The sequence below is a fragment of the Solanum pennellii genome, chromosome 10, assembly GCF_001406875.1.
Source record: "Solanum pennellii chromosome 10, SPENNV200".
Taxonomy (NCBI): domain Eukaryota; kingdom Viridiplantae; phylum Streptophyta; class Magnoliopsida; order Solanales; family Solanaceae; genus Solanum; species Solanum pennellii.
In genome coordinates, this window is record NC_028646.1 from 2,891,677 (window position 1) to 2,909,577 (window position 17,901).

The following is a 17,901-nucleotide window of genomic DNA, read 5'->3' on the forward strand; positions in this document are numbered from 1 at the left end:
AAGTTGGAAAAAAAATATGAAATTTCCAAAAAATTTCCTTTTGATATGCAACAAAAGGATATCAAAATGGGTAATGCATGGAGTGAGATCATTATAATTATACCTTTGTCATGTTTTTCTTTCAAACAATTGAATTATGAACTCGCTCTTAGCTTATCTAATTTCTAATTTCGATCTTTTCTTTTATATGTGAGATTTTCGCAGTATAACTTGATACAATAGGTTAACGTAATTACATAGATAAAACTTTCGATATTCATATACAGATTGTACGACTTAAATCATTCTTTACATGGGTGGAGTCACATGGATATGAGGGATTTATCTGAATTTTCTTATTTAAGAAATTAAACTGTATATTTAAGATTAATTTATTTTTAATTTATATATCATTGATGTTAATTTTTCTTAATTAGGTTTTTTCAATATTTACTTTTTATATTTTAAATTCTCTTTTTTTAACTTCTAAATCTTCTAAAAATTTCAACTCATGTGTATCATGACAAAAAAAAAAAATTTAAAAAAAAAAGGGGGGGGGGGTTAGTAAAATAATTAAGGGGCATAAATCCTATTGACTTTCAATATCTTTAAATTAAGCACTTATTTCATCATCTATAATCTATAAATAAGTGTCATTAATCCCCCTTAGCTATAGGGACCTACAACTTCACTTTTGTATCCAAAATACTCACTTTCTAATTTCTTTAATTAACACACTTCTTTCTATTTTCTTCAAACATTTACAATTTTCTATATCAATATTCCTAAAATACCAACAAAAAAACAAAAACAATGGGAAGAACACCATCTTCTGATAAAACTGGACTGAAGAAAGGTCCATGGACTCCAGAGGAAGATCAAAAACTCATTCAATATATTCAACTTCATGGCCCTGGAAATTGGAGAAATCTCCCCAAGAATGCTGGTAAACTATATATATATTTTTTAAATATATAGTATAATTTTTCGACAAAAAAAATTTAATAGCTATTATATATATATAAAAAAAAAAAAATCTCTTATATACAATGTGATTTTCCAGCAAAGGGCTTCAGACGAAGCCCTTTTCTCCCTTCTATATCTCCCTCCTAAGAATAATACATAATTGTCGTTTTAACAATGACAGAAGCAAAACTTTCATTAAAGCATTAATAAAAAGAACTTTCAACCTTATATATACCATGTGAATTTTCAATAAAGAGGTTTATTTGAATCCCTTCCGTCCTTAATTAAAAATAATGTATAGGTGTTCTCAATATTTCAATTTTTTTTAAAAAATAATTATGTAGGACTTCAAAGGTGTGGCAAGAGTTGTCGACTTAGGTGGACAAATTATTTGAGGCCTGATATTAGGAGAGGAAGATTCTCTTTTGAAGAAGAAGAAACTATTATCCAACTTCATAGTGTTCTTGGTAACAAGTAAGATTTATATATATATATCACTCTTTCTCTTTCGATATCTACATCGATGTCTGATTAATTCCAATTTTGATTATTAGACATGATAGTATATTTTTATTTTTCTTCCTTAACTATATTTTGAACATTTTAGCTCACATGCATGTATATTATTGTGTTTGTGGTCAGGTGGTCAGCTATAGCAGCACGATTACCTGGAAGAACAGATAATGAAATAAAAAACTATTGGAACACGCATATAAGAAAAAGGCTATTGAGGATGGGCATTGATCCAGTAACTCATAGCCCTCGTCTTGATTTTTTAGATTTATCATCACTTTTTAACTCGACTCAACTTAATCTTTCAAGCTTACTAGGACTACAAGCACTTGTAAACCCTGAAATCTTCAAACTTGCAAATTCCCTTTTACTATCCAACACACATGAAAATCAAGAACTATTATTACAAAATCAAAACTCTCAAGGACCTGAACTCTTGCTCCAAAAACTTCAATTATTGCAAAATCAGTCCTCTATTTCCCAACATAATGATCAATTGCACCACCAAGTTTCGGAAATACCAAATTGCACCCCACAAAATGTTTCATCTTCATCTTCTCAATCCATGCAAGGTAACATGGGACACTATATGATGAATAATGATCAAATGTTTCAAAAAAATGTGATGTTACCTCTTCAAAACTATAGTTATTCTGCCACTGATGTATCTGAGAACTCAACGATTCAATCCTTAAACAACAACAACAACAACAACATCAACAATAATCAGAATTTCAGCTTTGATACGCCTTTATCAAGCACGGAAGAAGAGAAAGAGAGTTATTGTAGTAACTTCAATAATTTCATGAAGTTTGAAATCCCAGAGAGTTTAGATTTTGATGATTTATTGTAATGTCAAAAACATTTGTATAATTTCATATTTGTCATCTTATTTTTTTTCCTTTTTTCCAAATTATGAATACTTGTCAATTGTTTGTTATCTTGCATTATCTTCATTTGATTTATTTCTTTTTGTAAAATCATAATAACAAAGTATAATATGATAATCCAAAAAATATAGTACATAACTTGCTATAGTATATTAAATCGCACTCATCATGTAAGCTTGTTTACATTACTATTCTCTATGGATTAAATTTCCATTATATAAACTTGTATGATGATAATGAAATATATTTGAAGTGACATTTGAATTTATTGGTACATTTGTTTTTTTTTTTAAGAATAAATGATTTGAAATTTTACTAGTTGAATTTACACTTTCAATTTCCTAAATAGTGTGATTTTGTCTTGGCAATTGGCACACACATTTTTCTCATAATAAATCATGTTATGGAGAAGAAACTAATATGGTTCATCATGAGTTTTATGTTTTATATATAAAACCAATACACATTTGATGAGTTTTGATGTATCTCAATAGTATAATGATTGATACTTATCTACAATAATATAAGTCAGTTGGACACTTTAACTTATGAATTAATTATTTAAATATTTTTACAATTTATGTATGGCATTAATATAATTGGGTGTCAAACTCAATGGAAATGAGTTAAAGTATTTAATTGTCAATTTAGATCAAATTATGATGTCAAGATGTACACTTTTTTTTGGTGTAATATACCACAAATTACAATAATTACAGTTGAAAATAAAATGACAAAAATGATTAAATAAATCTTTAGGCCGAGGCGAGATATATATCAATCTTTTTTTAAGGGGATTCAAGATCACTGCGGTATAATCTACATCAAAACAGTAGTATGTCTCTTGACTTGTCCCCTCCAAGATACAACAGCTAGCTTAACAACGTTGTACAATTTAAGCAACTCCGAATAATTGAAGAATCCAAAGCTCCACAAAAAGAACACATTCCTTCAACATATAAATACTTTCTTTTGTATAGTGAATATATATAATTGAAGACTTAGAATATTTTCTTTGTCTCAACTCTCTCTTTCTGTCCTTCACTATACAAACTCAATATAGACAATATAATACTACTCGATCATCGTCTTTACTTTTTTTTTCATCTTTTGTTCTGCTCACAAAGTAAAACCATTACTATTTATAGGTAATGAGTTCTTCCTTGCAATAAATAGGAAGATAATTAATAGTAAACAGGGCAAATGGATGGCCCAAATGTTACATCAGTTACAAGAATAATTAGGTAGTATAATGGGCGAAATGAAGAGTTGGTGGTTACATAAGTTACAAAAAAATAATGACTACTTTCTTCCACAACTGATGAGATCAAAGAGACGCAAATGTAATTCCATCAATAGACATAACATGATACATAATGTGACATATGATATATTTTTATTAATATTAAAATATCACACTAACAATCCCCTACTCATTTTAATATTAAGATATGAAAGTACTTCACAATTTAGTTTAAGGTAGAGTATTATGGATAATGAAGGTGTGTTTTGCATTGAATCTTCACTTAGTAAAATAGTAACATTTACTCTAGAGTCAGTAGTATAGTCTCAGACTTAAACTATGACTGCTTAAGAGAAATAAAGTATCACTGTTTACACACAATAATCAAAGTGTTGACATAAGTTTTTCTAGGCAGCACATTACGACCTTGTACTAGCCAGGTTTTCATGAGTGTTTTTCATAACAAGTTTATTCTCATAGAAAGCGACCTACTTTCACTCTCTCATAAATGAAATCTGTGACACCCCACTCATACGAGATACAAACTTACATTAAGAGTTCAAAGGCTCAATAAATCTCCACAAACTATTATAGGATAAATGCACTCACATCATAGGGATTGAATAAAATTAACAATAGTGCATTTCATAATAAGTCATCGTATGATTTGTTTTTCTCATTGACTGACTTCAACTAGCATGTATGGGTGTGCACGTAAATTTGGATAATTGAAAAATAGACACACTTGTCATATGTGGCATGATATATATAGGATGACACGTAGGACACAAAATATCCATATAGGGTGTCTTGTCAAAAGAATGTATCTATTTGTTTAATTTTATATAAATTTAAGTGTTTACTCGTACAAATCTAAAGTTAAAAACCATAATTATCTGCTAAAGATCATATTTATGTATCATGCTTTCTGTAAAAGTAACATGAAGTAGAAACACTTTTTTTTATTGCCATATATGTCACATTAATTTCTTATTTCATTATATATGGTAGTCAAGGTCATTGATTGTAATTACACTGCATATGCATGCTGTTCATATTGACTAAATATATATGATCTTATCTTAAAAAGGGATTGTTATCAATTCTTCTATGGCTAGTGGAAATTATAGCCGCCCTCACAAATCACAATCAAAGCTTAGACATGCTATACACATTTCTTACAATTAAAATAAAAACTTGTGATTTGCTTAGCTCAATGGAGGAATACTGTCTTTCCTAGTTGTGTTCTTAATGGAAATTACTGTCTACGTCATTTGATTTAGACCTCATATCATTAAAAACAGAGAAAATGTACAAGTATCTCCTTAATTTATGTTCGAAATTTCAGAGACACAATTATACTATACTAAGGTCTTATTACCCTCCTGAACTTATTTTATAAATAATTTTCTATCCCTTTTCGTCCAACGTGGCACTATCTTGAAAAAAAAAGTCAACCAGCGTTAGACGCACAGGATAGTGTCACGTAGGCTGAAAAGGGGTATAAAATTATTAATAAAATAAGTTTTGGGGTAATAGGACCTTAGTATAGTATAAGTGTGTCTCTGAGATTTCGGACATAAGTTGAGGGGTACTTGTGCATTATCCCTTAAAAATATTCATACATGCATGCACCTTAGATGTAACGTTTCAATTTTTTTAATTCGTAAATATAACAAGCCTATAAATTTCTTCACTAAGCAAATTAAATAGTGAGAAAAAGTCAAAATTTGAAAAGCAAAAAATTAAGTTTGATCTTTAAAGAGAAGAGAATTTGGAGAATGTTGTAACGAAAGATACTCTATTGAAGTTATATTTGAATCTGCAAACATTAAATATGATCTGATATTGCTCACTTTATGTTCGTACAATTTTCATCGATTTTATCTTCGTTAAAAACATTTCTACATTTTATATATAGTTTTTCAATCTTTTCAACTATTAAAATAAGACTCCGTTCACTTACCTAATACAAACAAAATGAAAAAAATTTATAGAGAAGATTAAATTATACGTACTAACCAACATAAATATATTTTATACGATTATGCAATTTAACATGTTATAACTTATTATTTCATTGTTTTTATTAGATTATTAATGAATAATTATCATAAAAGAAATTATTATAAATATCTTACAAATGACATCATGGAAGGAAAGACAAATATACAATCTAAACACGATCATGCCTTACTTGATTTGAAGCAAATACAAATCCTACATCATGCTTATACCTACTTTTTTTTGTGAACAACTTGCATCTTAAATAAATAAATAAATCATAAACAAATAAATAAATAAATAAAACAATTATTTGAGCAAAATAATTAGTACATAAAATTTGATGAATCAACTATGAAGGGTGTCTTGTGGTGACGTTTTGGCCGGAATTCGAGTGAAATTTTTCTTGAACATTACATCATCCATCTAGAAAATTCTCGAAATAAATGTTATCAATCTATATTTATAAGGTTAACCAATAAACAGAAACAGAATAAGATGAAGCAGAAAAATACAAAATAATTCGAGTCCACAAAAATTATTGTCTCCTTGGACAAACAAAATATACAAATTGAAGCCTCCATATATATATACAAAAAAATTGTAATAAAAATACATATTTCTCTACGTAATAAAAAGCAATATATAATATGAATAAATATGAATATCCATTTTTATTCACATGAAATATGAATCAAAATAAATAATTTAATTATTTTCATTTAACTCATTTTCGTTCGATCCATACTTAATTTACCCATTTATCATTCCTACCCATAACCCTCTTGTACTTTTTAGCCCTACTCACAAATCTTTGCACGATCAGTAAATGCGAAAATTTAATATCTAATCTCGAAAATATTTTTAAATTATGTGAAATTAACAAATATATTTTTAGCTGCTAATTGTAAATACTCCCTGGAGCTATATTGCCGTATGGTTCTATTTTGGGCTTTTTATAATTGCAAAACATGGGCCTCATGATTGGGCCTTCGAATAAGTTTTTTTTATATGAAAGAATTACGTTTATACGCAACTTATTTTATTATATTCTTTAAAATTTTCTATCATTTGAAAAAAGAACAACTTTCACATATAGCAAATATAAAAATAATATTTGTATGCTATAGTTATAGTTTGCGTAATTGTACCCCATAGCAAACATAAACATGTATATATCGCTATACATATACAAAAGAAAGCAGTTGAATATAAAATGTTTTTGTTTCGGTATGCATATGCCAAAGATCAATTGTATAATTTGTGTTTGTATAAAATGAGAAAAAGAGAAAGACAAAAGAAAACTGGCAGGAGAATATTTTTATTATATAATTATAAGTGTATAGGACGAAGATATATGTGTTTGCATATGTACATACAATTTTCTCTCGCTTTATACAAACAGAAATACAATTTATACATTTATTTTATGTTTGTATAAGCGAGAGATGCAAGGGTAGCGAGCGAGATTTGTGAAAGTGGCGTACGAGATTTGGGAGAGAGGAGAAAGGGGAATGAAAATATATGTATATATACAATTTTCTCTCGCTTTATACAAATACAAACGCATTTTATATATTTGCGTCCGTATAAAAAGCAAGAGAGGCGAGGGAGAAAACGAGAGCGGCGAGCTAGATTCACCAGAAGAGAGGCGAAATAACAACAGTTTGCTATAGGGTACAATTAAATCAAACTATGGTTATAACATTTAATTTAAATTAACAGTTTGCAATTATAAACAATTTTCCCTTAAAAAAATTACGACAATTTCTGCTCTCTCCTATTCTTGGATACATCACTTTACGCGATGACAATATGTGTTTGCTCTTTGACTTATCACACATAGNCCATTAAAAGGAATTGGAACGAGTGCCGCGCCAGGATTATCCGAAGGATGTAAGTACAACGGATTGCTTGAATCAATCAAGCTGGGTGCACTTGTAGTAGTTGAACCCGATTCATCGATCGCCATGATTAACGAAACGAACACGAATCCAGAAAACCTCAATCACTCAAATCAGAGTAAGAGGAAGAAGAGGAAAACAGAGACGAATCCAGAAAGTCTCAATTACTCAAATCAGAGAAAAAAAAACAGAGTGAGAAGAAGAAGAAAACAGAGACGAAGAAGAAGATGAAGTTCTATCGATTCTTAACCAAGCTCTGATACCATGTTAAACTACAATTCTGCCATTGATGGAAACTCCATTAGAGTATAATGTGAACATATGTATTGAATATGAAAGCTTAACTTTTCATTGTTGAAGATGAGAGTGCTTTTATACAAAACTGAAAATCAGAAACTAACTACTAAGTTGGTTATGTAACTAACTAACAAACTATACAAACAATTAATATAACTAACTAGGCTGATTCAGCATTAGTTTGTTATAACTTAAATATCATTTAACACCCCCCCTCAAGTTGGAAGTATACTTCTTACGTCCAACTTGTTGAGAATAGCTGAATGTTTAATCCCTGTTAATGCTTTGGTTAATACATCTGCAAGCTGATCTGTAGTGGTGACATGATGTAGAGTCATGAGCCCATCATGCAGCTTGTTCCTTATGAAGTGACAATCTACTTCAATATGTTTAGTTCGTTCGTGGAACACTGGATTCCTGGCAATGTGAAGAGCTGACTGGCTGTCACAAAATACTTCATAAGGTGTGGAAGTTGGCACTGCAAGTTCTTCAAAAAGTCTGTTCAACCACACCAATTCACCAACAACCTTTCTCAAAGCCCTGTATTCTGCTTCAGCTGAAGATAATGACACAACTTCTTGTTTCTTGGATTTCCAGCTTATTGGAGTGTTCCCTAGCAATACAATATACCCTGAAACTGACCTTCTAGAATCTGGACATGCTGCCCAGTCGGAGTCACAAAAAGCTCTTACTTTGCAGTCATGACTGTTGGACATAAAGATTCCAAGTGTTGGATCCTTCTTTATATATCTGAGCAAATGAAATGCTGCATGTAAGTGAGGCTCTCTAGGGTCTTGTAGGAACTGACTTAAGTGTTGTACTGCATAAGATATATCCAATCTTGTGTTAGTGAGAAAATTTAATTTCCCCACCAATTTTCTATAGAATGTAGGATCTGATAGAACAGGTCCTTCCTTAGCCTTCAACTTCACTGTAGGATCAAGAGGAGAAGAGGAACTTGGGCAATGTAAACAATCAAACTCTTTCAAAAGATCTAATGCAAACTTCCTCTGTGAAATTAGAACTCCATCTTGTTTGTATAAAACTTCAAGGCCTAAAAAGTAATTCAACCTTCCCAAATCTTTGATTTTGAATTGATCATGCAGGAATCCCTTGAGTGAATCTATTTCTGCAGAATCTGTGCCTGTAAGGATAACATCATCCACATATACTGCTACAAATACAATTGAATTGGTAGACTTCTTGTAGAATAAGGAGTAATCATTAACTGAATGATTGTAACCCCTAGAATACAAAGCAGCAGCCAATTTTTCATACCACTGTCTGCTTGCTTGTTTAAGCCCATAAAGAGATTTATTCAGCTTGCAAACTAGACCTGGTGCATCAATCATCAAACCAGGAGGCACTTCCATGTAGACCTCCTCATGTAAATCTCCATGAAGGAAGGCATTGTTGACATCTAGTTGAGAGATATCCCAACCTCTTTTTACTGCAATGGCAATCAAGGATCTAACTGTTGTCATCTTTACTACTGGTGAGAATGTTTCCACATAATCAATTCCTGCCTTTTGAGTATAACCTTTGACAACTAACCTTGCCTTGAATCTCTCAATGCTTCCATCTGCCTTATGCTTTACTTTGTACACCCACTTGCAGCCTATAGGTTTCTTACCCACAGGCAGTGGTGATAAATCCCAAGTGTGATTTGCATGTAATGCCTCAAATTCTTGAGTCATGGCTGCTTGCCAAGCAGGGTTAACAACTGCTTCTTCATAGGTCAGTGGCTCACTATCATGGCATACATTTTGTAACAAAATTTGACTGTCAGGACAAAGAACATCAGAGGTGATATGGTGTTTGTTGGTAAACAAGGCATGTAAAGACAGTGAAGGAATGTGTTGTTTAGATATATTGGTTAGGCAGTGATAATCCTTTAGATATGTAGGTGCTTTATGAGTTCTGTTGGATTTTCTAATAGGTATATTGGATTGAGTTCTGGGGTTATCAACATCAGTTTGTAGGGTAGTAGTATGAGGTGGTGATCTAGTCTCTGTAACACTTACACCTTCATTATCATTAGAATAAGGTATATATACCCTTGTGTCATCATAGCCAAAATCATGATTAATGGAATTAGAAGGTACATCATGTGATGGTTTAGAAGTGGAATCAAAAAACACACCTTTTGGTGAAGATACAAAAGGAAAGATAGTTTCATAAAATACCACATCTCTAGAAATACAGATTTTTCTAGTGGCCAGGCTCAGCACTTTGTAACCTTTTGTTCCATATGGATATCCTACAAAGATGTGAGGTGTTGTTCTAGGTTCAAACTTATCCCTATGAACCATTGGTTTTGTGGGGTAGCAGAGGCATCCAAAGCTTCTCAATGATGAATATTGAGGTTTTCTTTTGTAAAGGATTTCAAATGGGCATTTCCCATGTAATTGACTAGAAGGTAATCTGTTTATTATATGAGTGGCTGTCAAGATACATTCTCCCCAGTATTTATGAGGCAAATGAGATTGAAACATCAAAGCTCTAGCTGTCTCTAAGAGATATTTGTGTTTCCTTTCGACTATACCATTTTGTTGTGGTGTGTATGGACAAGATCTTTGGTGGAGGATGCCTTTGGATTGAAAGTATAGAGTAGTCTCCTTATTTATAAACTCTGAACCATTGTCTGATCTAATGGTCTTTAATGTTGTGTTAAATTGATTCTCAATCATAGAAATGAAGGCTTGAATTACTTGAAAAACATTACTCTTACTACTCAAAAGATGTGTCCATGTGGATCTGCTATAATCATCAACCATGGTGNCTATAGTCATCAACCATGGTAAGAAAATACTTGTGATTATCATGTGTGGTAGTATGATAGGGTCCCCAAAGATCTACATGAAGAATCTCAAACAGTTTGTTGGATTGTGCTGTGCTTTTAGGAAAAGGTAACCTGGTTTGCCTAGCCATAGGACAAACTGGACAAAAAAATGGTTGTTTTGATTTAAAAGTTGTAGGTATTGAACTTATAGATCTCATCTTTGAAAAAGGTACATGGCCAAGCCTGTTATGCCACAGTAAATCTTCATCCTTGGGAAGTAAGACTGAATTTGATACAATCTGTTTGTTATCATTGCTTGAAAAAGAGTCAGTTACAGAAGAATGTAAGATACATGAATGAGAAGCAAATGTAGAAGTTTCTGTCACAGAATTGGAAGATGAAAAACATGAGGTATTAGCATTTTCAGCCCTGCTATGCATCAAACACTTCGAGCACAAGAAATACAAACCATCCTTGCACTTACCAATCTCCTGAGGCCTCTTCATTGAAGGGGCCTGCAATAGACAAGCAGTGTCATTGAATGTTATAGTGCCTTTCAAAGGAACAGTAAGTGAGTGTATAGAAATTAAATTGAATTTGAAAGAAGGCACATACAACACTTTGTACAGAATGATTCTAGGTGTAAGTGTTACATCTCCTAGCTCAGTCACTTTTACTTTGTACCCATTTGGTAGGCTTATCAAGATGGGATATGGCAAAGATCTAATGTTTGTTAGGTAAGATTTATGGAAAGTCATATGGTTCGATGCCCCTGAATCTAAGATCCATAAGTCAGACTTTGATTCAAAATGTTGACATGAAGATTTACCATAATCAATAGAAGAAGTACAAAGTATATTACCTGCAAAGTTTACAGAACCATTCCCCATATCAGGATTATCCTCAATTGCTCCAGCATTGTTTGCCTGGAAATGATGTAGCATTCTCACAACATTGTGATACTGTTCTTTTGACAAAGTCACATTGTCATCTGCATCCTTCTTCATTTGATCACTCCTTTCATTACTCATTGAGTCAGCAGATATGCCATGAACATTTGCTGCAACTCTCTTATAGTTGAAATTAGGATTAAAGTTGTACGCCTGTGTGTTCCTATTGAAATTGGGATTCTTGGTAGGCTGAGATGTTGGATTCTGCTTGTTGTGCTCATTTTGAGTATTTTGGGGGTATCCATGGAGCTTATAACAAGTTTTCATTGTGTGCCTTGTTCTTTTGCAGAAATCACAAAACAACTGGGATTTATCCACATAATTCCCTGCATGTTGACGTCCTGTGCTACTGGTGGATCCACGATTAAAATTTTTAGCTCCAGCATTAAGAGACACAGAGTCCATATTCATCACATTATGTGGTTTAAATTCTCGTTGTTTCTCTTCTTGAATTAAGATCGAAAAAGCTTGAGCCATTGAAGGCAATGGATTCAACATAAGAATACTTCCTCTCACAGCAGTATACACTTCATTTAAGCCCATGAGAAACTGTATTAGACGACGATCCTGCTCAGCTTNGACGATCCTGCTCAGCCTTATACACATTTTCTTTTGCCCCACACGAACAAACACAGACACATTGATTTTTGTTGCAAAGATTGTTAAGTTCTTCCCATAATCTTTTCATTTTTGTATAATATGCAGTAATATCAAGAGTACCTTGAGTTAGATCATTGATATCCTTCTGAATTTGATACAGTTTTGCCCCGTTCGTCTGATCATATCGATCTTCAAGTTCCTTCCAAAGTTCCATCGAGTTACTGACATATTCTACACTATCAGAAATCTCCTTGGACAGAGAATTGAGAATCCACGATGTAACCATGTCATCGCAACGTTCCCAATGCCGGATATGATCTGAATTGGTTCCAGGTTTCTTGCAATCTCCATTAATGAAGCTTAACTTGTTTTTCGCTGATAAGGCACGGAGTATACTTCGTCGCCATGATCCATATCCTTCTCCATTAAAAGGAATTGGAACGAGTGCCGCGCCAGGATTATCCGAAGGATGTAAGTACAACGGATTGCTTGAATCAATCAAGCTGGGTGCACTTGTAGTAGTTGAACCCGATTCATCGATCGCCATGATTAACGAAACGAACACGAATCCAGAAAACCTCAATCACTCAAATCAGAGTAAGAGGAAGAAGAGGAAAACAGAGACGAATCCAGAAAGTCTCAATTACTCAAATCAGAGAAAAAAAAACAGAGTGAGAAGAAGAAGAAAACAGAGACGAAGAAGAAGATGAAGTTCTATCGATTCTTAACCAAGCTCTGATACCATGTTAAACTACAATTCTGCCATTGATGGAAACTCCATTAGAGTATAATGTGAACATATGTATTGAATATGAAAGCTTAACTTTTCATTGTTGAAGATGAGAGTGCTTTTATACAAAACTGAAAATCAGAAACTAACTACTAAGTTGGTTATGTAACTAACTAACAAACTATACAAACAATTAATATAACTAACTAGGCTGATTCAGCATTAGTTTGTTATAACTTAAATATCATTTAACAGTCCTGGCTTATTGATTTATTTTAAGTCGATATAGTTTGGTATAAATACTTATAACACAAAGTTAAAGGGTTAACCTCTCTGATCCAAAGCGTTGGTGTTTTAGTCAAACTAATATGGTCCAAAATAAGTGTTACTTTAGAAAATTTAGAGAACATTACCCTAAGGCTCATGTCAGCATGCGCCTTATAAGACTCCTTGAAAGACTCATGCCAGTGTGCCCCTACAAGGCTCATGTCAGCATACGTCTTTCAACTAATGATTGATGACATTTATCATTCCGTTCGAATATTGCCCCTTTAGTTTGATCCTCACTATTTTGCCCTTTTGACTTCAGACTCTATGAAATTGACCCCATAAAACATACGCCTATTCAAACACATGGTGTGAACTTTCAGCCCATATTTTGGGCTTCCATGCAGCCACTAAATAACACCTTTTTGGGCTTGAACTTCCAATTTTTCCTATTGTTGGACTTGAATTTGAACCATGAAATATGTATAATATTTAATCGATTCTTCTCCATAATACTTCAATTTGAACCATGAAATATGTATAACATTTAACCATATGATGATTTTTTTTTCATAAGAGATCTTCATTTTTACGCATAAGATATTTTAAAAAGATAATTTTTTTTGATTCATTTTGTAAATGGCCAAGAAATCTCATTTCTTGATTTGTCAAATGGAGTACATAGCATTTTGATTAGTCTTTAATTAGTGTTGATTAGTGAGTAATTAGTTGTAAATGTTAAATTGCTTTGGAACTTATGCACTCGCATATGCAAGAATCTTTAGTCTCTTGAGGATCCTAATATATAGTTTAGGTGCATTATAGTTTTTATTATTTCTAAAGGTAGCAAATTTTAGGAATAACAAACATAAAAATTATATTAGCGTTCTATAGTTACAGTTTTGTTATTTGTGCTCCATAGTATATTGTGAGCATCTAATTTGTATAAATCGCATGTAGACATCTCGTTTGTATAAAAGCATAGCGTTTTTATACAGTTGAATCGAATTAAATATTTGTATATCAAATCTCTCTCGCTACAACACAAATTATACATTGTAATTTGTAAAGTTTGTGTTTGTATAAAGAGAGAAAGACAAAAGAGAACTTGACAAGAAAAGATCTGTATTTGTATAATTATAAGTGTATAAAATAAACATATACGTATTTGTATTTGTATATACAGTTCTCTCTCGCTTTATACGAACACAATTTATACATTTGTGTTTGTATAAAGTGAGAGAGACGAGCGAGATTCCAGAGTGGCAAGCTAGATTCTCCGAATGACAGAGTGTTTTTACTATATATTATAATTAAATAAAACTATAGCTATAATATTTATTTTAAGTTAATAGTTTGCTACAATGCATAATTTCCTGTTCTAAATATTACTAACAAAAATTCAACCAATTTTATGTTTTAACTTTATATCTTTCACTTCATTGTTAATTTCAATTTCTTTGTTCTTGATTATGATATTGATGATTAAATTAATCCTAATTATTTGCAGTTGATGCTTTATCATTATTGACAAATTAAACCTACTCACCTGTCCAAAAAATAAAAAGATATTATAGAATTTTGTGAGGATAGCATCCAAAAAAGCCCTTATCTGTTCCATGTGATCAATAATTGAGAATAATGAATCAAAATCAGACAAAATCATCTTTTACTTAATTTTTTAATATCCACTTGGTATTAAATATTTATTAAAATCAGATTAAATTTAAATTCGTCTAAAAGTCTTTATAATTCTGTTTCAGTAGAAATAGAAACATCCTCTCACTCAACGAAAGGTTTAAAATAGAAAAAAATAAATATTTTTATATCTTCACATTTAAAATTATAAATTTGTTAAAATATTTAAAAATATTTATCGCTCCATTACTATTTTTATTTAATTTTTCAAAGAATGTGTCTTTGACTCTTTAAACCAATTACAGATAAGCCACACCGTTGGCATTCAATGTCGATAGCAAAATTTAAATGTTTTATTTTATTTTATTTTATTTTTAAAAAAAATTTCAATAACTTTAATTGGTCATATAAAAAGACAAACATTCATTTAATTAGGTGTAGGGTAATGTCAAAAGGGTTTATTCAAATTTTCTAAAAAATATTCCTCATGTAATTATAGTGGATGTGAGATTATTAGTTTTTGACATATCACTTTTTCATAATATAAATTATTGCTTCGTCGCGCGCTAGTAATAACACGTATATAATTTTATCTCTATTTTATAAAGATAGAAGTTTAAGAAAAATATTTTTTAGAAATCTTTCGCTTAAATAAAATATATGAAAAAGGAAATATAATAACATTAAAATTAACATTGAAAAGAATAACATAAACAACAAATATATACATTATGTAGTAATACCAAAAACAATACTAGTAATCAATTTCAAGAATTAAATAAAATAAAAAACAAGCTCAACAATATTAAAATAAACCTAATTTATTTTCTCACAAAAGAAAGAAAAAAAATACATAAAAAAAATTAAATTAAATTTTTACACATGATTTTTTTTTTTTTAACATGGAATTTGTTCAGTAAACCACTTCATAACCGAAAAGGGTGCTTTAATTAATGCCAAAGCCATTTCTACCAATACTGTTACGCAAATACAGCATGGACATAAACAACTCAATGTAATTCTGCAAAAAAAAATAAAAAAAAAATTAGAAAATAATAAGTTAAAAGAAAAATAAATTGTTATTTTTGATCAAAAACAAGAAGAATTATTTCAATAAATTGTTTTGGCTAAGTATTTAAAAACTGCTTATTTTTAGAAATTTAATCAAGACTATGTAGCTCCGATACTATCTTCACTATATAAAGGAGCTAGGTTGAGAAAAAGAAATCAATTAATTCGTTGAAGAATTATACTGTATAAATAATAATTATTAAATCTTCTTGACACAAGATTAAAATTCTAGTGAACTAACAAACTCACTCATAAGAATTAACTACTAAAAAAAAAGAAAAAAAATTCTTCTCATATAAAATCCATTAAAATTTGGGTTGATTTATACAAATTTTGAATATTCTTTATAAATTCTCCTTTTTTATCATGACGATTTTAGTAAACCATAAAAGAATTTAGAAAATTCGAGTTCTGAATCTCCTTATTTAAATTTCTGGCTCGATATAAAATAGAAAGAAGATATAGAGAATAATGAACTTACCCAACAATCCATATGATAACACCAACAATGGATAGAAGAAGAGCAACAAAAGCAAAGGGAAGACCTAATAGAAAACCTAAAGGTCTACATTGACAATCATCTCCACAACAACACATTTTTTTTTTTTTAAATCTTGTAATATCAAGATTTGTTTTTCACCACAAAATAAAAAAAAAATCAAGATCTTTTTTTTCTATTTTTTTTTGTTGGTTTTTTCTTTGTTGATCTAAAGTTTGTTGAAAAGAAGAGACTAGAGAGGGAGATAAGGAGTAATAATATATATAGGTAGGTAGGAGGGGGGGGGGTGATGGTGAATTTAATGATATTTCCTTTATAGAATATGGTTTTTATGTAACCAAAATTAAACCTTTTTCGTGGCAACTTCTAATTTATTTTTATTCTATTTATGAAATTTTCATATCTCACCAAACACGTTATGTTATTTTTTTATTGTATATATAAGTTGACCAACCCCCCTTCCAAGCTCTTTCCATTATTCTATTTTTTTTTCTTAAAAAGAAAAAAGCTTGATTAATTCTAGATAAGTAAAAAATAAGGTTAAATTGGAATATAAATTAATTTGCTTCCAATAATAATTGAGCGACTTTTAGAAATAATGTTTCTATCTTTATAAGGAAAAGATGAGATGTTATATACTTTATTCTATTAATATATAGAATTTATATATATATATAATAAAAATATTTTTTAGCGGCATTTGATATTGAAATTAATAAAGAGGGTTAAGTCTTTATCAGTATTAGTTAAGTGTCATTAGAACCAATGTCCTTAAAGACTTTAGCGATATATACTAAGAGTGTTCATTGTCAGTATAAATACATTAATACAACTAAGAATTAATTACCTTTAATAATATTTTTTATTTAGTGTATATATTCTATAAAAGGTATCGAATGAAAGAACGCATTTATTTTTCTTGATATTTGTAGAGTCAACAAAATATATATTTATTTATCATTTCAAAGTAGTAATGTGTGCATTTTTCTTATCGACCCTTTTGTATGTATCTATGAGAATCCCAAACATAGACATCACAAATTTGCACTTTTCTTCTCTCGTTTTTTAGGGTGAACGTGACGGTGAGAGAATGTACATAAGATATTTAAAGAAAAAAAAAGAAAAATTTTATTGTAAATGATATAAGAGATGGACTTATTCTATAAATAATTATATAAATTTTAGAAATCTAATTCAAGATTACTTGAATAAAAATTTATTTAGAATAATAAACTGACTAATGAGAATTGAACATCTGTTTAACTATGATACACCCTGAATAAGTCATATGACATAAGCTGACAACTTAGGATCGTGTTTGTATTCTCATTCTGCTTGAATTGGATATTAGTAAGTTATATCGTTTCTATTTATCGAAAAAAAAGTAATTTTTGGAGAGAAGAGGATAATTAGGAGAAATCTAAATTTAAAATACAGTTATGAAAAAGAAAAAAAAAAGAATAATTTTGGTATCTCTAACAACTAGTGAAAACAACACATTGTGTAGCAATTTTTCAAATGCAATTTTTCGTAAAGCTTACTCATCTTTTCTTTAATAAAATATAAAT

The 17,901-nt window shown here is 30.5% G+C and overlaps 3 protein-coding genes across 3 annotated transcripts; 1 reads left to right on the plus strand and 2 right to left on the minus strand.

Annotated features, from left to right (window-relative positions):
- The first annotated feature begins 724 nt into the window (after positions 1 to 724).
- Positions 725 to 2,311, plus strand: LOC107032627 (transcription factor MYB41). Its single transcript, XM_015234221.2, has 3 exons — positions 725 to 925; positions 1,290 to 1,419; positions 1,588 to 2,311. Exons 1-3 carry the CDS (start codon positions 793 to 795, stop codon positions 2,309 to 2,311), a joined length of 987 nt encoding a protein of 328 aa, XP_015089707.1. The 5' UTR covers positions 725 to 792.
- A 9,788-nt stretch (positions 2,312 to 12,099) lies between these two features.
- On the minus strand, positions 12,100 to 12,675 carry LOC107032628. The gene has a single exon (XM_015234222.1). It carries the CDS (start codon positions 12,673 to 12,675, stop codon positions 12,100 to 12,102), a length of 576 nt encoding a protein of 191 aa, XP_015089708.1.
- Positions 12,676 to 15,473: 2,798 nt separating this feature from the next.
- Positions 15,474 to 16,630, minus strand: LOC107001689. Its single transcript, XM_015199647.2, has 2 exons — positions 16,316 to 16,630; positions 15,474 to 15,784 (listed from the first exon to the last, which is right to left on the minus strand). Exons 1-2 carry the CDS (start codon positions 16,429 to 16,431, stop codon positions 15,661 to 15,663), a joined length of 240 nt encoding a protein of 79 aa, XP_015055133.1. The 5' UTR covers positions 16,432 to 16,630; the 3' UTR covers positions 15,474 to 15,660.
- Between the last annotated feature and the right edge of the window lie 1,271 nt (positions 16,631 to 17,901).